This window comes from Lepidochelys kempii, chromosome 2 (genome assembly GCF_965140285.1).
Source record: "Lepidochelys kempii isolate rLepKem1 chromosome 2, rLepKem1.hap1, whole genome shotgun sequence".
In the NCBI taxonomy this organism is placed as follows: domain Eukaryota; kingdom Metazoa; phylum Chordata; order Testudines; family Cheloniidae; genus Lepidochelys; species Lepidochelys kempii.
The window spans coordinates 210,319,349-210,340,366 of NC_136381.1; the positions used below are offsets into that span (position 1 = coordinate 210,319,349).

Genomic DNA, 21,018 nt, shown 5'->3' on the forward strand with positions numbered 1-21,018 from the left:
GAAACAAGGTTAGAGCCTATGAGTAGATGGTACTTGTACTTGTCTCCAATTCACAGATGCACCCAGTAAAATTGTCAGTTGCCGAAGAAAGCATGTCCCTTTCTTTAAAGGCAAAACAAGGCAAGGGAAAGGAGGTGATTTGAGGGTTAGAGCAGTTTTACTTTGTACACATTTCACTATCAGTTGGTTGACTGTACAGCTCAAGAGCACTCCCATTCCACTTCAGATTTTCTTTTCACAGCAGAGAAGGAAAGATTGAGACAATATCACTGTATTTTTGTTAATTCACTATAAAAACTTTATTTTCAATTGTAAACTTCTTGGTTTTAAAGACTCTTCCAAAGCAAACAAAGAATATTTGAATATTTACAATTGGGATCCTACCTTCCTGGAGCAGCCTTAGAAAGGAAATTAAAATTTAACTCACAAGAAGCTATATAGTTTGGTGCCAAACCTCAAAAATATATATTTGAATTGTTAAAGTGTCAAGTTGCCTACTTACAGGCAATTAAAAACATTCTGTAAAAGTTTAATTTCAGAATTTGCTTACTGTACATGTTATAGTTTCAAACATTTAAAAGCTCTATTGGTGGTGGCTTTATAGGAATCTTTCCTAGTGTAAACTTCTTTGCTTCAAACTGCTTCAACTCTTCAGGTGACAGATCAGTCTTTGGTGTGAATAACTTATCTGAGGTAACAATGCTTGTGGCTGCAGGAGGTGCTGGTGCTACATTATATCCAAAGGCACTAACAGACTGTCCAAATAAAGAGTTACCTGATTCTGAGGCAGGGGCAGCAACTGCTGCATTAGCAGCTCCAAAGGCTGGAAGTGAGGTTGTGCTTGACAAGTTTAGAGCAGAGGAACTGCCAAACCCTGAAAATCCAGAAGCTCCAAAACCACCCACAGTTTCAGGCTTTTTAAATGAAAAAGAGGCTGCAGATGAAGCTGGTTGGCTGCCAAAGGCAATGGAAGGGGCTGATCTTGAGGAAGATGTCACACCCAAAGCTGAAGGGTCTGGAACCATAGAAGAGCTTCCAAATGCAGTGGTGCTTGCAGAGGATGCACTGACAAGTTCAGTAGTTGATTTAAAGGAGGAATTGCTGGCACTCCTATTGCTGCTGCTGCTGCTGCGTGGAAAGCCTGCAATTATAAAACACACATACGGAAACTTTTAGAACAGGCACACTTGCAATATTAAAACACTTACCAGAATACTGCAGAAGAACAAAGGCAATATTTAACAGCTAGCTATTAATATAGAAAACTTACTTGATGATCCAAAGGTTGATGTTTGTTGTCCACCAAATCCAAAGGCAGGCAATGGTTGATTAACCACATTTTTCAGTTCAGATACCTTTTCAAAAAAAGTAAAATGTGAATCCTACATTTACAAGTGAGAAAATGTGTCTTTCTATAAAGATTTATAACTAATAATATAAATTCCTCTGATAATTAAGTCATTGAAGTCAAAACTAGTTTCAACTGAAGAAGTTAATTGGCATGGTTCTTTTAAATAGGCTGTCATGTCATGCCAAGCCTAAAAATATTGTGTGGCATGGGTGGAGCGTGACACTGTTTTCAAATCCAGACCACCACCTTCTTTCTCTCTTACCCTCCATCTGTTCTGTCATTCTTCACCCTCCCCTGACCCCCACATATGTTCCCAAAGCATTATTCAAGACCTGACTCCAGACCACTATCAGCATGCCTCTCTGGTTGCTACTTGGCCAGGCCCTTTGACATGGATACCCCTGCATGGCAGTAATATGGAAGATAAACACCATAGTTGAGATTTTCAAAGTACTGCAGAGGTTTTAGCCACATATCTTCTATTAAAATTGCCAAAGCTAGACAGCAAATATTTTCAAGTCTTGGCTATTTAGTGCCAAGCAAGACCATTCTAAATGAGTGCAAAGTACTTGTTCTTAAATAATAAATGTTGAAATTTTCAGAGCCAAGGAGGGGGATTTAGAATTTAATGTAAATAGAAGATGGATGGCTAAATCCTATGACTATATTATCTGTATTTTCTACACATGGAACGCTACACTAAGATCAATTCATGAGGTCGGCAAATACGGATTCCATTTCTTCACCCATATTATGTCTTAGAAATTGGTTCATTAACGATCATTGTCAAAGCAACTAACTTTGGTATGTGTAGCATACTTTGGCATGATGTGTCTAACACACTATCTTGAATCCAAGTTAAACATTCCTGTTTAAAATTAGGAGGAGGAGAACATATATTTTACTTTTCAGTAACACTCACCAATGCTGCTTTGGTAGATGTATTTAGAGTCTTCAGCTCAAGCAATCTATTTCTCCATCGGTTTACTAATTGCTGGACTGAATTTATCTAAAAAGGGGAGAAAAAAAGACAAAAAGGACATTAAGTCTGTGTCAATGATGCAAATAAGAAATGGCAATATTGAGTAATTTCATGATTCAACTGAAAAGACACAGCTTTCTCAAATTATGATAGGACAACCCAACTAGCCCAAAAGAAGTAAGATACCTACCCCTTCCCAAAACCTACACGCTACAAATTTGAGCAGGGGAAGTATAAGTCTGAAACTCAAGATTCCTTCAAACACTTGCTCTCAGACCAAGCATATTACTTTGTAGGCATATGAACCATGAGAAACTGCAGGACACTTTCTCTAATCCAAGTTTAACCAATTAGTAGTATTAATAGAGGAATTCCAAATTCCAGCTCTACAAGAATAAAACTCTTCAATCCTTGTTTTATTGCTGGTATAGTTGACATTGTATGTGCTGAATCATGAAGTTAAAGTACCAAGAGTTGACCTAAGGCTCCTGTTGCTTTCTAGCAAAAACACCTCCTTTTCTCTCAGAACAATTTAGCACTATCACTCCATACTTACCAATTAAGGACTTAAATTCACTAGTATAATCAATTCCCTTAAAGTGCAGAGTGGATTACTACACACAATTCTGTAGTGATTGCTAAAGTACAGTAAATTAAACTTAATAGAAAAAGGTATTTAGTAATGATTATCTAATGTTTTAATCACATCACAATATTGTGTATAATCACTATTCCACATTAGTATAATTATTAACAAATGTGAAAGCACATCTATTTAAGTAGCTATAGCTTAACTTTCCGTAAAAAAAAACAACTAACAATCTCAAAATAAGAAAAGCCTTTTGATCTGCCAGCATCCTGTGAAAGTGGAATGTTTAATCTTTTACTAAAATCTTTGCACACTTTCAAAGGGTCTCATCATCATAAACACCACAAACATCAGCAATTCTATTCAGCATGGTCACATGCTGGAAGATCATATTGTCTGACATCAGCTCTTATAAGACACAGACTGGGAAATTCCTAGTTTATATTTTGACTCAGTTTATGAATGAAACACGATTTGGATGAGAATATCTCATGGAAGGACTATATAAGGTAAATAATTATGACATATTGACAACTTCATGGACTTGCATTCAAATATTCAGTGATGCTCTCCTACAAATCTTGAAATCAGTTAATACACTATCCACCACCATAAAGTTTGATTATAGCTTACTAAATATTAAAGGTTTTACAAAAGCTTCAGTATAGCAGCAATACCAGATTCTAAAAAAACATGCAAAGGTGATAAAAATAAATGTACATTTAAACCTTTTTTTTTTCCCTTAAAGGTGAAACATTTATAGATTAGAAAGTTATATTTGGAAGGCTTACTTCAGAGATTTGAGAAAGCAACCGTTCCACCTTTGACAAAAACATATAGTATCAATATCTTTAAAGGGTTATACTTTTTGATTTCGTATGATTCAGCCTTCTCTAATCACTTCTGCTACTTTAATATCTTCACTGGCTTGTTTGACGAATACTAAACAATGTTTCTGGTGGGACAAAATTTTCTCCTGCCTCCCAAGAAGTAGTGTGCATGCTAAATGTTAAATGCTGGTGCTTCCTGTTAATGTTAAGTGCTTCCTGTGTCCAATAAGACTAGTGACATTAACAAATTCTTGCTGAAATGCTGTCCCAAGGGGAAGAAAAATTGTGCAACATCAATCAGATTAGGCCTGGGCATCCAAATCATGATATTCCAGAATAAAACAGTTTGCTTTTATAATCCCATCATATTGGATTCTGGACTGCAGCAATACCCAAAATGTACTTAAACGAAGATAATTAACTTGAAATCTAGTCAATTACAAAAGGTTTGAAGTAAGGTAGTTTCAATGTCAGTAATCTGTGGGTTTATGACAACATTCTTCTATTTTTAAAAAATATTTTCAGTTCCCTGTGTGTGAAATATCCACACAAACAGGAAATCTTGTTATTGATTATCACAAACTGTTAATTGCACAAAATTTAAAAAAAAAAAATTTTTTTTCCTTTAATCTGAGTTAACACTAGGTGTTACTTGGGGCAATATGTCCAATACTTTCAAAGAGAAATTTGACTTTGGATGTTGTTAGGGTGCTATAAAATGAATTTCTTGCAATAGTGTAATTTCCTGTTTCTGAACTGAGAAAGAAAGAACAGAGGAAAACAAATTTAAAAATAACATGGTTGAATTATTGAGGGTGTTATAAACAGTTATATTATTAACCATACTACTGCAATTGATTTTAGTTTAACAAGCAAGACTGGTGGTAAAAGACAGATAGATTGACCCTATACCCCTCTGTTCTTTCCAATGGACACATTTTTCTGACTGGAGTCAGAGACTAAGGCGAGGTTTACTTGTGGAATTTTTGCTGCTATAGTAATGTCAGTCATGGATTTATTTTTAAAAACAAACAACCAAAGCCCTAGCGTAGATGCAGTTATACCAGTACCAGATGCTTCTGCTGATATAGCTTACTTCATTTGAGAAACTGTTATTAGCTATACTGGAAAAGCACTTGTTTGCCAGTATAAGCTGTATCTACATTAGGAGGCATTGCTGATATAGCTGTAGAAAACAAAAAGACAAAACACTGTCAGCAGTATAGAGGAAGACTTTTTGAATAAGAGATGAGGAAAAAACGGCTTACAAGAAGGGAGTCTTCACAGCGCCGTACGTTTGTAATACAGATAAACTAATCTGTTAGTGTCTGAGAAATTTGACTGAGTCATCCTTTAGGCATTTGTACATTGGGTAACTTGTATTATGAAAGGACACGGATGAAACTTTAATCTGACTGGTGCAGGTGGTACAAAGCCCATATAATTAGCTCAAATACACACTTTTTTGACTTTGTCCTCTTCTTCACCAGCAAGATCACTGTACCACTTCATAGTACACATCATTTTATAAAACTAAATTATTAAGTGCATGATTAGGGATTCAGGTGGCTGTTTTCCTCCAAAGGAAATCTGAGCTGCTGACACTGCAAGAGAGGGTGACTGTAGCAGATCAAATTAAGTGTAGTGACTGCATTCAGGGTAGGCCTACCACCACCTATTATTTTCCTTTGCAGTTTTTCTATTTCCTCACATCTGTCAATCAGCCCAATTCCCACTATGAGACTCCAGTGTCAAATTGTCTCCATTGCCAGGCTGGTTCCCTTGATACTTACATGGCTTTAGGGGCAGCAAGGACATCAAATTAAAATGAATAGCTGTTTAACTGTACTGGTACAAATCTTCTGCTCTAAAGGGTAACCTTTAAACAATACATGGAGTTTATCCTCATTGTGCCCTATGCTCTGCCACATCAATATCAAATTACCCAGCAGCAGAGACATTAGTGTCAAGCTCTCAGGCCATGAGTCAAGCAGTTACACAAATAGTACAGAGAATATTCTAAGGGCTAGCAGAGAAGAAGCTTGGGGAGTAAGGATAAGTGTGAACAGAGGAAAATCTAGGCAAAGAGCAGCCCCTACATTTAATTATGTGGGATTAGCTAAAGGCCCTCTCCCATTGCTTCTCATAGAGCAGCAGCATTAACAAAGCAAGTGCTCAGCACGTTAGGAAATCAAACACTTTTTTTAAGCTGCCTAATTTTAGGCACCCAGGTGTGACAGTTTTGGCCAATGTTCTCAGTGAAATTATTAACCGAAACTGGAAAATATGCTCAGTATAAATAAAAACAGCCAATTCACTGAGAGTGTATTTTGGCATTCTGAAAATTCTTTGGAATTTGTTACACAAATCAAATGAGCCACCACTGTATAGTTATTAAAAGTAGCACTACTCTGAAGTGCGTATGTTACATCAGAAAAGTTTACAATATTTTTAAAAAGCTTACATAGTTCTGAATATTATTGTTTGTTCTGCAGTTATAGTATTCAAGATGCAACTCTTCTGGTGAGAAGTCTGGAAAACCTGCAGGGAAAGGAACAATCAAAATCCTCGGAGAAAGATATATTGTTTGAGAGCACTTTTATGAAGCTACAATAGATAGGCCTTGCTGCAACATCCATAATAAGGCAGTTACAGTATGGTTGAAAAGATGCAAAAATTGGGACTTGGTCCTGCTCTGAGCAAGGCGTTGGACTAGAGGACCTCCTGAGGTCCCTTCCAACCTGATATTCTATGATTTTATGCAAAGGTCACTTGTAATAGAACCTCAAGGTTGCACATGCCAAAAATGAGGCACCATATCACTATCGTTTAATTTTTGTTGCATCACAAGTTAAGTCTAGATCCTGCAAGATCTCCACATGGGTGGAACAAGTGGAAGGTTTGAGGCGTTAGCTTTAGGGGAAGAGCTTTTGTCTTGTGCATTTCTGCAAAGCAACTGGCACTCTTTTGGACCCTAAAATAAATATAATGCAATACCTTGAGAGAAAACAACAAGGAGTCCTTGGGGCACATTAGAAATTCTAAGGTGCCCCAAGGACTCCTCATTGTTTTTGCTGATACAGACTAACACAGCTACCACTCTGAAACCTGTCACCTTGAGAGAAACATTCTTGGTAATAAGTGTATGATGACACTAGGGAAGTTACTACCTGAGACGTTAGGCTTTTCTTTCATAGGTGAGTAACAGGAGAACATCCACTGTCCTGAAGATTCCCACACTTCCATGTCCTTTATTATGCCTTCACTAGAAAAATTATATCAAAACAAAGAAAAAAACTGAATAAATCAGACTAATTATTTGATAAAAAAACCAAAAAGGTATTTCAAAATAGTTCAGGGCCAGATTCTCATACACTCCCTCACCGAGCAGCACCGTACTCCATGAGCAGTCTCTCTGACTTTAATGGAGTAAGCATTTCCACATCCTAGTAGTAAAGCTGAACCACAGAAGTTAATGGTTTACACATGTTGAAGTAAAGCACTCCTCACCATGAACAGTGGGAGAACTGGGCCCTCAGTGAACAACTGTGATAACTTATAGGAATGGGCGCTTTTTAAATGTTTTGCTAAAGTATATAATTGCATAATGAATTAAGCAAGTTGGAAAAAGATTGGCAGCCTGAAGTGCATACTTCCCGTTAAACGATTCCCTCTGAGGGCTGCAGATCATTATCTCAACATTCCTATTCGAGAAACCTTGAAAATTACAAAGGTAATTCTACAAAAATAAGCTAATATGTATAGCAACAAAAAGTAAAATGCAGAAAGACTGACTAGAGGAAAGACTGACTAGTCCAAATACTGTAGAAGTAATGAAATAATAGGGATAGAGGACAATTAACTGAAATAAAACAACATGGAAGGAGAACATTTAGAAACAGAACACTGAAGAGAGCAAAAGCAAGAATACTGTACTGTGTAGAGTGAAGATCACTAAGTATTTGAAATTTGCTTTTATTACTCTGGGTTTTTTGTAATAAAAATACATTCATATGAGGTAACCAAAATTTAGGTAAATACTAGCTTTTAAGGATTTTTAAAAAATGTCTTCATCCTACTCTAGAAAAGTGACCTGAAAAGGGGAAAAAAAATTATATTATATAGTTTTTGCCCTTCTTAATGTATAAAGAATGTCTGATTTCCCCCCTCCAAGAAGTGGGAGGAAGTTTACACTTGTTATCTCCTTAAGTGTCAGGAAAGTCAAGACAAATCTTTCCTCGGTTGTTGGAGAACTTTTTGAATGACTGAAATGCATATTGGGAGCTCTCAGCCCTTAATTAACAGGACTGGCACATCAAAATCTTAAAGGAAGTGTTCCCCTAGATCTAAGTACATTAAAACTTTTTCAGAACACCTGTTTAACTAAAAAGAAAATAAAAGCCACTTTTGGCCTCAACCAGTACCTCAATTCCTTAATATCCGAGATATAAAAATCCTACCAGTACTCCAGTCATCCAATATCCAAAACCTGACTCTTTTTGGTTCAAAAAAGCAGGTGGGGGGGGGGAGGGGAATAAGCAGGTTTTTTGTTTTTGTTTTTAAATAAAAGACTTCCAAAACCTTCCAGGTGTCCTTTATGGATGAGAATAAAGCAAAAACAGGGAAAAAAAAAAAAGATACAAGCCCAATTTTTCCCCTTTGCAGATCATCTTTAAAGAGAAATGCAAGTTATTAAAACAGCAATTTAAATTTATAAAGGTGCATTTTAATGTAAGGTTCACTGAGGTTTTACGTCCAGCTCTATTGAAGTCCCATGAAAATAATTTCACTACAAACACACTTCTTTATTACCCCCTAGTGAAGACATTCATATTAACAAATGATCTATAATGTATAATAAATATTTATGCATTAGAAGAAGCCTCTTTAGACTTCATTATCATGAAATTACATAATACACACAAGTGCCTCCATATAAATCTACACTTTTAAAATTCATTTTTCTAAATACTTATTAGATGCTCAAAGACAGAACAAGGACTTACAGAAGCTTCTCCTCTTCATCTTTGTAGCTACTGCCAATATTTTGCTCAGAGCTTAATGCAGAGAATCTGTTTTGAGAAAATCCTGAACTTTTATTGCCACTGCCTGGTGCACCATAGTCACTAGAGGGTCCAAAAAATGCCTTTCCATCATCTCTGCTGCCACCCCATGTAGTGGGTTTAGAAAAGTTAGAAGGTTGGACAACGTTGGTGTATCTCTGGTTATGGGCACCCCACCCTCCTCTGCCAGTACCTTACAATGAAAAAGAAAAAAAATAATAATTAAATATTCTTTCACATTTTACACAGTTTCCTCACTACTGTGAATGAAGTAAACCAAGCCCAGCTGTACATGGTAGCACTGAAAAGTACAACAGAGCATGAAGACAATCAATTTCTCAGACAGTCAACATTTTGAGAGTTGTGTTTAATGTGATCAAAGTTTATTTTGTTTAAAGATGTGACAAACTAAGAGCCCAGGCCTGCACATGTAAGCAACTGTAATCATGTGAGCAGTCTCAATGAAGCGAATGGGACTATGTATGCACGTTTGCAGAGTGGGGTCCTACTGGAAAAACCTGGGAGGTGGGCAGGCGCAAGCCCACCCACTGCTAAAGGCCCCTCCCCCAGCCTAAGCGGGAGGGACCAGTGGACCCAGGGACCAACTGATTGCAGGCTGCAGAGTGGAGTCTTGAGGTATCCCATTCATATCTCAAAACCTTTCAAAAGGTCAAAACCAAAGTAAAATAAACCATAAGGGACAGCAATAAAAACTAAAAACAAAATCACACATACACCAATATGACATACGATTGTTAGTGCAAGTAACACTTAAGATTACTGTATCTGAAAGATTACAAAAAAATTTCACTATTCTTTTTTCAGTTTATTTTGCCCCTTTGACAACACTTTGTGATAGGCTTCCATTTAGGCCCCAATCCTGAAAGATGATCTGTGTAGCTGCACCCCTGGCCCTGCCAAGTCAAGTCCACATGTTCAGCTTAGAAGAATGAGGCCCTCATTTTCACACTGCTTGTGAGAGATTTCACAGAGTAATATGGACAGAAACATTAAAAAAAAAACCCACAAGGGAACATGTGACTGTAAGCTACAAACATTTGCTGGGAGATTCAGGGGCAGACAAGCACCTGAAACAACTTAACATATTTTTTGAAACAGATCAGATTCCAAGTTGGCAGCATCCCTTACAAATCAAACGTTAATGATATATTTAACAAGGCTTGGGTGCTTGGAAGTTCCCTTTCAAACTATCCACTTTAGAAATAACAAATCACAGCACTGTGATGTGTGTGTGTTCTGTCTATGGAAGAAATAAGGAAAAACCATATCTGTGCAGTGGGAATTAGGGAAGGTTTCTCTCCAGTGTACCTGTATCTCTTCTCCCTTAATACTGTGTCAGAATCCTATTAGTATACCAGTCATCCAGTAATCAAGAATGGAGAAGTCTTTTTGGTTTGAAAACAAAAGATTTTCTGAAAATACCCTCCAGAAACTTTCAAGCCTTGCTTATGTTCCAGAATAAACCAAAATGCACCTAGATGGGCTAAAGTTTCTAATAAGAAAAAAGTCAACTTTTTGTTTTACAAATATTACCAGCCCCAAACTATTAATCGTTTACAATAAACCCAACATGAGCTATGTGAAAGAGTGACCAATGGCAAGGATGACAGTGAAAGATAATTCATAGTACAATTCCACAAGTAACATTTGTTTAAAAAAAAAAGTAAAATACTGAATGTTTGATATTAAGTAAAAGAACAGGAGTACTTGTGGCACCTTAGAGACTAAAACTTATTTGAGCATAAGCTTTCGTGAGCTACAGCTCTCATGAAAGCTCATGCTCAAATAAATTTGTTAGTCTGTAAGGTGCCACAAGTACTCCTTTTCTTTTTGCAGATACAGACTAACACGGCGGCTACTCTGAAACCTATTAAATAAAGTTTTCCTATTTGAACTAACAGTTATTTAACCCTTTAAAACTCTCGTTCCTGAGAAAGCCTACAGCATCTGAAGCACCTAAATTCTGTATTTATATGTGGTGCAACACAATTTGTTTCTTTCAGAATCCACTGGTTAAGGAGTTGGAAAGAGTCGCCCTCTACCAGCCTCCTGTTCATTAAGGAGGGAGAAGAGTTCAAGATGCCAGTTGTCCGGGATTACACATTACGCCACCGCAGTAAGCACTCTGAAACAGCCGGTGCTAACAGCAGCACCAGTGGTTACATGGTTACAGCATAGAAGAGAGACAAAAACGTCTTAGCATTCTTACACTAATTAGGTCTCTACACAGATGACAAGACGATCTAGCATTGCAATAGTAAACGTTAAGAGAGGAGTTTTGGCAGGATATAAATCTACACGCGTTAGGGCAGAAGCCAACCTCTAAATCTGGGGGGGCGGGAGCAAGAGAAGAGAGAGCAGTCAGGAAGAACCGTCTCTGGGCGCAGGTTATCCCATGCCCGCGGCAGGGCTCCTCGCAAGCTGTCCCCCGTTGGACGGGTCAGACCTGAGCTCCAGCTAACAGGGCAGGTCCGGTAACTACTTCTCCTGTCAGCGCCCAGGGCCCCAGCCATGGATCAGGGCCCCCGGCGCTCGGCGCTGTGCGGACGCAGGGCAGTGAGCCGCGCGCGGGGGGGGTGGGGGTGCTGAACTGGCACAAGCCCCATACGGGGGGGGGGGGGGGGGAGGCAGTTAGGGTCCTAGACGTTTGGCCATTGAAACCGCAGCGCGAAGCGGGCCGCTGGGACCCGGCCGGCTCCCCACAGGCCCCGACAGATTCAGCCGCTTCAAACCCGGGGCTCGGAGCCCTCACCCGCCGGCTCCCCGCCCGCAGAGATCGGGGGGGGGGGGGGGGGAGCCGATCGCCGCGGGCGCCAGGTCCCAGCAGCGCGGCCAGAGCCCGTAGGCGGAGGAGAAGAGACGCGGGTACCCTGGGAGGGCGGCGCGGCCGGGCCCGAGCGGCCCCCGCCGCGGGGATGCTCGTTCCAGCACCTCTCGCCGAAGCGGCAGCGGCCCTGCAGGAAGAAGTGGCAGATGGTCATTGTGGTGGTCAGGCGCCCCCTGTTCCCTCAACCAACCCCTGCTGCGTCATAACAACCCGCCGGCCCAGCTAACGGCACGGGTTTACAGAGCCGCCCACTACCATCACGTGACGGGGCCCACAGCCGCCTCACCGCAGGACGTTACGGCGCTTCTTAATGACGTAGAGACCTCACCCCAATGCCAGAGGGGCCGTAAGAAGAAGGCGGGACCCGACTTTCAGCGGTTGTGGAGAAAACGGCCAGTTAAGCGGCGTAAGAGCGGCCGAGTTGTTGCTCCGCCCCTTACTCCTGTTTAGCGTAACAGCCAATCAGAGGGCCTTAGCCTGCCTCAATCTGTTACCTGCACGTGCGCTCATCCCCACCCGCCGTTCCTCCCTTAATCGCCTCACCCCGCCCCGCTCCAAGCCCCGAGCCCGTTCCATTGCCCGCCTGTGCCCGGAGCGGCCGGTGGCGCTGAGGTCCCGCCACGGCCCGTCCTGGCTAGAGCGCGCCCAGCACTGCAGCGCAAGGGGGAGACCGCGAGTTGCACCGTGCCCCACACAGCCACCCCCCCCCCCCCCGGGAACTAGACCCTAACTCTCAGCCACATCTCTCCCCTGCCCCACTTCGGCAAAATGTGATCCTTAGGGAGGGGTAGCCTTCAAAAAGTTAGAGAACAGGTTGAGAACAATTCTCTTTTACCCTATCCAGCTGCTAGGCCAGCTCCATTTTAATCACACATAATTTTAAATAATCCTACATTATTACAAGTTATGTAAAAAGTCAGAATAATATTTTTAAATTGCCAGATAAACTATCAAATTATCTTGATTGCAGATCACTCCTGCTTCACAGCTGCATCACCAAGGCCCCATCTAAACTGGCAAAGTTATAGCGCCGCTCAGAGAGCACGGAAGGGAAACCTCTGTTGTGTGTTCATAGTGTCAGCTGCCTGCGCAATAGCGTGTTCACACTTGCAGCGGTATTTGGAAAGGTGCACTCTGGGCAGCTACCCCACAGAGCACCTCTTTCTTTTCTGCTGCTAAGACTTGTGGGAAGGCAGAGAGGGTCACGCCCCATCCTGGATCCTGTCCCAATGACCCGGGATGCATTGCTTTGCACCCCAGAAATCCATGCTTCAGCCCACATTTGGCACACTCAACAGTTTGTGTACTGTGCACCCTGCCTCTTCAGGCTGCAGGAATGGATCTCAAACTGCTGACACGTAGGCTGCTCGCTCTGATCAACACGTCGTGAGTGGCAATGGAGTTATTTGTTAAACCTCAAAGTCAAGAGGAATGCGACGTTGATCTCACCATGCATAGTAGCTACAACACGAAATTGCGTGTGGCATTCACAGAGGTGCTGACCACAGTGGAATGCTGCTTTTGGGCTCAGGAAACAAGCACTGAGTGGTGGGATCACATCGTCATGCACATCTGGGATGACTAGCAGTGGGTGCAGAACTTTTGCATAAGGAAAGCCACATTCATGGGGACTGTGTGATGAATTTGCCCCAGCCCTGCTGCGCAAGGACATGAGAATGAGAACTGCCCTGTTGGAGAAGTGCGTGGCGATTGCACTGTGGAAGCTGGCTACTTCAGACTGCTACCGCTCAGTCGCTAACCAGTTCGGACTGGAAAAGTCCACCGTTGGACTCGTGTTGATGATGGAAGTGTGCAGGGCCATTAATCGCATCCTGCTCTGAAAGACCATGACTCTGGGCAACGTGGATGACATTGTGGATGGCTTTGCACAAACAGGCTTCCCTAACTGCGGAGGGGCGATAGATGGCACATACATTCCAATTCTGGCACCAAACCACCTAGCCACCGAATACATTAATCACAAGAAGTATTTCTCAATGGTTTTCCGGGCGCTTGTGGATCACCAGGGGCGTTTCACAGACATTAATACAGGCTAGTCTGGAAAGGTGCATTACACATGCATCTTTCGGAACACTGGCCTGTTCAAGAAGCTGCAAGCAGGGACTTTCTTCCCGGCCCAGAAGATCACTGTAGGGGAAGTTGAAATGCCCATTGTGATCCTGGGAGACCCCGCCTACCCCTTAATGCCATGGCTTATGAAGCCATACACAGGGCAACTTGACAGTAGCAAAGAGTAGTTCAACAACAGGCTGAACAAGTGCACAATGACTGTGGAGTGTGCATTTGGTCGTTTGGTGTTGCCTGTATGGGAAGCTGGACCTGGCCAATGGCAATATTCTTATGCTTATAGTCGCGTGCTGTAAGCTCCATAATATTTGTGAAGGGAAGGGTGAAAGCTTCACTCAGAGCTGGATCGCAGAGGCTCAGTGGTTGGAGGCTGAGTTTGAACAGCCAGAGACCAGGGCTATTAGAGGGGCACAGCATGGGGCCATAAGGATCAGGGATACCTTGAGGCAGCAATTTGAAGCTGAAAGCCACTAATAGTTGTTGCTGTGCTCAGGATTGGAGTGCTTGTAATGCTAAGAGGTGATTGGTGCACATGATGCATAAGGGGGTTTGACATAATTATATGTTCCTTTCAGTGCTCTTTTTGCTTTGACTTAATAGAATAAAGATTCCTTTCAAACCAACACAATTCTTTTATTAAAAGACAATCATCAGAGGAGAGTCTCAAACAAAAAAATACATCAGCAGGGAGGGGGGAGGGGAAGGTCCCAGGAAAGGCGGTGGGGGGGGGGGGGGGAATCCCGGTACGGCTAAAGATTTGTGTATGTCCAGGGATCATATCCAACCTTCTCCGTATGTGAGTTGGGCCAAAATGCAGAGGGATGGGTACTGAGTGCAGTTGGTAGTGGGAGTTCACAGTGCTGGATTGTGAGGAGGGAGGAGTGGCATGCTGTGGGCAGAGACTGGAGAGAGGAGGTTGATACGAGTGTGTTGGCAATGTCTGTGGGGCGCATGGGAAAGAGTTCTGCAACAGCAGCTGCAAGGGAGGGTGGGCATGGAGCTGCTCGGTTTGAAGAGCTAGTATCGCCTGGAGCGTGTCTGCTTGGCACTCCATAACGTTTAAGAGCTGCTCCATGTCTTCTTTCTGGTGTGCCACATTCTCCTTTCGGTCCCTCTTCTCACTGTCCCACCACTCCTTCAATGCCTGTTTCTCTGTGGCAAAGGGCATCATAACCTCACCCAGAAAGTCCTCCTCAGTTCTTCTTGGCCACTTTCTAATTCTGCACAGCTGTTCTACAAAGAGGGCGGCTGCACTTCCAAGGTCATCTCTGCGAAGTTTAAAACATTTTACGGAAGCAGTATTGTTTTCAACACAGACAACACTGATTCAGTGCTTTAAAACACAGCCAGTACTCACACACCTGTCACTCACTGGCTGACCCCAGGCAAGCACACATGAGCCACAAGACCCCCAAAATGGTGAGTAGCCACAGGGCAGGGTAAATCACTGTTCCCAGACCCTGCTGTACACTGGGCATGTGGCTCTTGGGGAGAGCCAGCACTGTTGGAGGGCGGGGGAGGGCTGATAATCATTCCTGTCCCCACACTTTCCACAGGATGTAATCATAATGGAAGATATCTCACTGCTGAGGGTGAGCAGGGAATCATGGGAGGGCCTTCTCCAAGCCTGCAGCTTCTCCCCTGGCCCCTACATAGCTCACCTGTGTGCTGCAATGTTTCTCCGCCCCCCATGACGGCACAGTGGCACGGGAAAGTTACTGTTAATGGGGCAAGAAACAAAGCAGCTCTGCCGAAGAACCTGTGGCAGTGGATTGCCCAGTATCTCCACGAGAGTTTCCTGGAGATCTCTGAGGGAGATTCTCATGAAGTGAGGGAGTCAATCAACAGACTAGGCATGTGGTGGGAGACAAGCCTGCTTTCTGCAATCCACCTGCCCCCGACAACTCGCTTCAGCAAGTCCCCAAATCAGATCCACTTACCATGGGCCTCCTCTCCTGTTTGCACTTCGCCAAGATCCAACTGCTGTCAGAGCTCCTAGCTGCATGCATCTCTGGCCTCCGGAGTCATCCTCTGCCTCTGGTCCCCCTCCCATTATCCAAGATTTCCTCCTTCTGGTTCGGTCCACTGTCAACTGGCATGTGAGCAAATGAAGTATCCACAGGGGCCTTTGCAGTGAAGGCAGGGTTGCCATCAAGTATCACGTCCAGCTCTTTGTAGAACCAGCAGCTCGTGGGCGCAGCACTGGAGCTGCGGTTTGCCTCCTGCACCTTGTGGTAGGCATTCTGCAGCTCCTTCACTTTTACCCTACGTTGCAACGTGTCCTGGTCATGGCCCCTTTCAATCATGCATTGTGAAATCTGTCCGTAGGTATCATAATTTCTACTGCTGGAGCACAGCTGGCACTGGACAGCCTCCTCTCCCCAAATACAGATGAGGTCCTGGGCTGTCAGCTCAGCATTGCTCCAAGCGGGGGATCACCTGGTGCATTGAGCAGGCGTGGCCACCTGGAAAGATGTGCTGAGACCACTGCACGCATCACTGAGCAAACAGGAGAGGGACTTTCAAATTTGCAAAGGAATTTATGGGATGGGGATGACGGTTGGTCACCTGAGGGCAGGGCAGCAGAGTTCAAAGCGAGGACCAGAGAGGCGAGAACAGGTATTGTGGGACACCTCCCAGAGGCCAATCGCAGCGCTGTAATCACCACAGTGTCTACATTGGCACCGCAGCACTGTAGCCCCGGTGCAGAAAGCTCTACGCCTCTCATTGGGGTGTTTTGGTTTTTTTTGGGAAGTGTAAACAACTGCGTAGTTTCTGCACACTAAGTGGCTTGGCAGTGTGTACACCTCGGGAGTTACAGCGCAGAAAGCTGCTTTACTGCGCAGAAACTTGCCAGTGTAGAGAGGGCCTAAGTAGGGCATATGGATTTGTCACTACAATACTAAGTGACAAACAGTTGTGGTTTTTTAAGTTTTTGTGGTGAGATAAGACAAGCATTAACACTTTACTGGTAGTACTGAAGAAAACATTTACTGAACAATGTTTACTGATCCACAAGCTTCACTGAGGTATTTGTTTCATTTCCATCAGGAAGTTTCAAAAGGTGCTTCTGATACTGAACACAGAAGCCATACTTAAAGTTTATCAGTACATGTGCTTGATACACAGAATTATCTACAAAGAAAAGTTTTGTTGCACTCTCAGTAATGTTCAAATACCAATACCAATAATTCAGACAATAAACCAGGTTTAGCATGCTCTAGACTACAGGCTAGATTACATAGCATGAGAAAACCCAAATAAGCTCTAACAGATGAAGTACATAAGCAAGATCTTCATTACTTTACACTAGTTTAAGTCAATAAATTATAGAAAGCATTGAGATTGACTGATTAATAAGAGGTGGATTGATCTTCTAGAAAAGACAAAGAAAAGGCTAAAACCAAAAATACTGTATAGCAGGTCCAACAAAATATCCAGCTGAAGCTGCTTTTTAACTGTGCTACACCACAGTCAAATTTGTTCAAATTCTTTCATTCTTTGTATTTATAAATTTGTCAGTAGTTTAAGAAAATCATCAATCTATCGAAAATAAAATTAGAAACATATGCTTTGGAATTTTAAAAACATACTAGCAGTTATAAAAATCAGCCTTTGAACCCAGAAAATGTAGGATTTAATCCAGTTTATGAGAGTATATGTGATACTTTAGCACACAGAGATTCTTGAAAGACAGGGAGATCTGGAAGCAGGGATTTTACCAAATTTATAAAGAACTTGGAACAGAGCATCTTTTGGACATCCCATTTTCCTTTTGACAGAGTATCCATTAAAAAGTATGTAGCAATGTAATTATTAAGTCATTGCTTTCTTAATAGTCTAACAGGGATGGGTCTGAAAAGGATAGGTTATAGAACTGATAAAATTAGGATGAAAACTCATGAACTAACTGAACTAATGTGCACAGCAGTATAAACTTATGCATACCAGTCTGTAGTTTTTCAAAGTGGGAAAGTGTATACAGTATTGACTTTGATAAGTGTACGAGAGGTTACCTGACAAGCATTAACACTTTAGCTTATTTGTCTTGTAAACTGGAGCATGGGGGAACTGGAAGATATATTGTTGCCATGTTTACAGTGAAGTTTTTGATGATTTGGATACATTTACAGTACTGTATGCTTCTAGTCCACAGATTTTTCAAAATCTTTTCCAACTTTATGTTTCTATAAAATTATTGTAAGGAATTTTATGTTTATACAGTCAATTCCAATAGGAAGAAAGTCAATATAACTATCTTACTGACTACTTTTCCACCCCAAATCTTCACAAATGGGTTGGCCTCCACAGTGCTTACAGCACATTTGAATGGGAAAACAGATTGGGAATTGATCCCAAGTGCCCAACCTGGTAGTACAGAACACTATTATTGTTGATGAATTAAATATGCAATCAAACTTCAAGATTCTGAGTTTTGTGATAATTTAGAGGGTTTTTTGTATAAGGCCCTCAAAGTACCAAATCAAATATCCAGGCATCAGTGTTTCTGTAATGTACGTATGGCCTGTCTAATTTTTAAAATCAGTATGCAGTGAAATGGTCATGAAGGTGAGGAATGAACAGCATGGGAGTAAACCAGCCACAGTACAGAAAGGCACTGTGCAAGTTATCTGCACATCACTCCTAATCCATTATACCCTTGTGTTGCAAGATCGGGTACTTACAGTTATATAAGTAGAATCGTAGTTCTGCAATGTGCATCAATGAGAAAGAACAGTATGAGCAAGTTCATTTTTGCTTGTGACCCAAGCTATATTCACTCACCTTTGGTATCTGGAGAATCTCTGTGTCCGAGCTGTAGAAATTACATAAGAATGGGTATACTGGGTCAGACCCAAGGTCCATCTAGCCTAGGAAGTGGTCTTCCGACAGTGGCCAGTGCCAGGTGCCCCAGAGGGAATGAACAGAACAGGTAATAATCAAGTGATCTATCCCCTGTACCCATTCCCAGCTTCTGGCAAACAGTAGCTAGGGACACCATCCCTGTCCATCGTGGCTAATAGTCATTGATGGACCTATCCTTAAGGCTACGTTTTAGTCACAGGTATTTTTAGTAAAAGTCATAGACAGATCATGGGCAGTAAACAAAAATTCACAGCCTGTGACCTGTCCATGACTTGTACCCCTAACTAAAACTTGGGCAGGAGGGGGGGGGGGCTGCGGGTGCTCAGGGGTGGTGGTGGTCCGGGGGTGCTAGGGTGTGTGGCTCAGGACCCCTGCTGGTGCTGGGGGGGGGCAGCACATGGTCTGAGACCCCCACTGGTGCTGCGGGGTGGGCAGTGGCATGCAGCCCAGGACCCCGGTTGGTTCGGGGGGGCCGGGGGGGGGAGTTGGTTGGGCTGGCAGACTCCCTACCCAGCTCTGCATGTCCCTGAAGCTCCCATTGGGGCAGGGAAGGCCATGGGGGCTCCCCGCACTGCCCCTGCCACGAGTTCCAACTCCATAGCTTCCGTTGGCTGGGAACCGCAGCCAGTGGGAGCTGCGGGGGCGGCACCTGTGAGCATGGGTAGCGTGCAGAGCTCCCGGTCCCTCCACCTAGGAGCTGCAGGAATGTGCCAGTCGCTTCCAGGGAGCCACCCCACACCCCAAGCTCTGCCTCCAGTCCTGAGCCCTCTCCCACACCCAAACTACCCCAGCAGCGGCCAGTGCTGCTGGCTGAGGGGCTGCCTGATCTGCTCGGGCAGCCCTGGAGCCAGCCGCATCGGACCCTGAAGTCACGGAATTCATCATTTCCATGACCTCTGTGACAGACACACAGCCTTACCTATCCTCCATGAATTTCTTTTTTGAACCCTGTTATAATCTTGGCCTTACAACATCCTCTGGCCAAGAGTTCCACAGGTTGACTGTGCACTGTGTGAAAAAATACTTCATTTTGTTTGTTTTAAACCTGCTGCCTATTAATTTCATTTGGTGACCCCTAGTTCTTGTGTTATGAGGAGTAAATAACACTTCCATCTTTACTTTCTCCACACCGGTCATGATTTTATAGACTTCTATCATATTCCCCTTAGTCGTCTCTTTTTCAAACTGAAAAGTTCCAGTTTTATTAATCTCTTCTCATACAGAAGCTGTTCCATACCCCTAATCATGTTTGTTGCCTTTTCTGAACCTTTTCCAATTCCAATATATCTGGGGTGACCACATCTGCACGTAGTATCCAAGATATGGGCGATCCATTGCTTTATATAGAGGCAATATATTTTCCGTCTTATCATCTATCCCCGTCTTAATGATTCCCAACATTGTGTTAGCTTTTTTGACAGCCATCGCACATTGAGTGGATGTTTTCAGAAAACTATCCATAACGACTCCAAGAGCTCTTTCTTGAGTGGTAGCAGCTCATTTAGACCCCATCATTTTATATGTATAGTTGGGATTATGTTTTCCAATACGCATTACTTTGCATTTATCAACACTGAATTTCATCTACCGTTTTGTTGTCCAGTCATCCAGTTTTAAGAGATCCCTTTGTAACTCTTCACAGTCTGCTTTTCACTTAACTATCTTGAGTCAAGTAAAGATAAGATTTAGGCTAAACTACATAAAATGCACTAACATTTTCTAAGTAACTGGGTGGGGCGAGGGTGGAGGTTGTTTGTTTTTTGGCAGAGCCACACAAAAAATATTTTCAAGAGAACTGGTCATGTGTTCTCAACTATGTTAGTGGAATCTTGAAATACATCCCATCTTTTAAAACAAACTGTAAAAATTAAACTGGTCACATACTGTATATACAAATATGAGGATTGCATCTCAGTTTTTCAGATTATTCAGTTTAACAAGAATCAATAAAACATAGAAGCAAAGCACCAATGGCCATCTTTTCCAAGTCTCTGAAAAATGTCCTGACCTCTCCTTGAGGCCTTCATGTCTCTAACGTCTCTTCATTTGCTCCACAAGTATCAACAACACAGATTAAACAACTCGTCACTGGGAAAGCACGGACTTTGGAGTTGGCTACCCACTTGTCTGTTTCAGTATTATACTCAAGGATGTGCCCTAATCGGCCCACACCCTGAAACCCAGCCAGGACGTAGACTATAGAGCCCACAGCAGCACACTTCACTGTTACACCCTTCCACGGCATTGGTGACACCATCTTCCATTCATTCATCTTAATATCATAATATTCCACGTTGTCTAGGCCACCTTGAAATGAATCAAAGTAACAATTAACAGCAATATGAACACTGCCATCGTTACATAAAAATCTCACAGAAAATGCCTTTGACCGATAGTAGTA

At 42.5% G+C, this 21,018-nt stretch overlaps 2 protein-coding genes across 6 annotated transcripts in view; both read right to left on the bottom strand.

The window, feature by feature from the left end:
* Nucleotides 1-274: 274 nt before the first annotated feature.
* Nucleotides 275-11,907, bottom strand: NUP42 (nucleoporin 42). Of its 2 annotated transcripts, none has more exons than XM_073333727.2 (7): nucleotides 11,706-11,907; nucleotides 8,759-9,008; nucleotides 6,923-7,017; nucleotides 6,217-6,293; nucleotides 2,274-2,360; nucleotides 1,271-1,355; nucleotides 275-1,141 (listed from the first exon to the last, which is right to left on the bottom strand). In XM_073333727.2, exons 1-7 carry the CDS (start codon nucleotides 11,815-11,817, stop codon nucleotides 567-569), a joined length of 1,281 nt encoding a protein of 426 aa, XP_073189828.1. In that variant the 5' UTR covers nucleotides 11,818-11,907; the 3' UTR covers nucleotides 275-566. The 2 variants fall into 2 exon arrangements, with proteins under 2 accessions (XP_073189828.1, XP_073189827.1); XM_073333726.2 differs by lacking the exon at nucleotides 11,706-11,907 and adding an exon at nucleotides 11,157-11,644.
* A 2,377-nt stretch (nucleotides 11,908-14,284) lies between these two features.
* Nucleotides 14,285-21,018, bottom strand: part of KLHL7 (kelch like family member 7) — a 49,365-nt gene continuing 42,631 nt past the window's right edge. For 2 of the 4 annotated variants that reach the window (XR_012157521.2, XR_012157520.2), the window contains exons 11-12: nucleotides 15,692-20,924; nucleotides 14,287-15,019 (exon numbers count right to left, since the gene is read on the bottom strand). Coding sequence is in view for 1 of the 4 variants with exons in the window: in XM_073333725.2 (XP_073189826.1) it covers nucleotides 20,641-20,924 (284 nt within the window). In the remaining 3 variants the exon portion in view is untranslated. Of the gene's footprint in view, nucleotides 20,925-21,018 lie in introns of all 4 variants that reach the window. The other 2 variants (XR_012157519.2, XM_073333725.2) reach the window with 2 other exon arrangements.

Coding starts and splice junctions, on each gene's coding strand:
- NUP42 (XM_073333726.2), bottom strand. CDS start 11,349: ATGGCTGGGGCCCTGGGCGCTGACAGGAGAAGTAGTTACCGGACCTGC. Junction 7,018..8,758: donor GATGAAGAGGAGAAGCTTCT/GTAAGTCCTTGT, acceptor TAATTTTTCTAG/TGAAGGCATAATAAAGGACA. Junction 1,356..2,273: donor CATCTACCAAAGCAGCATTG/GTGAGTGTTACT, acceptor TTTTTTGAAAAG/GTATCTGAACTGAAAAATGT.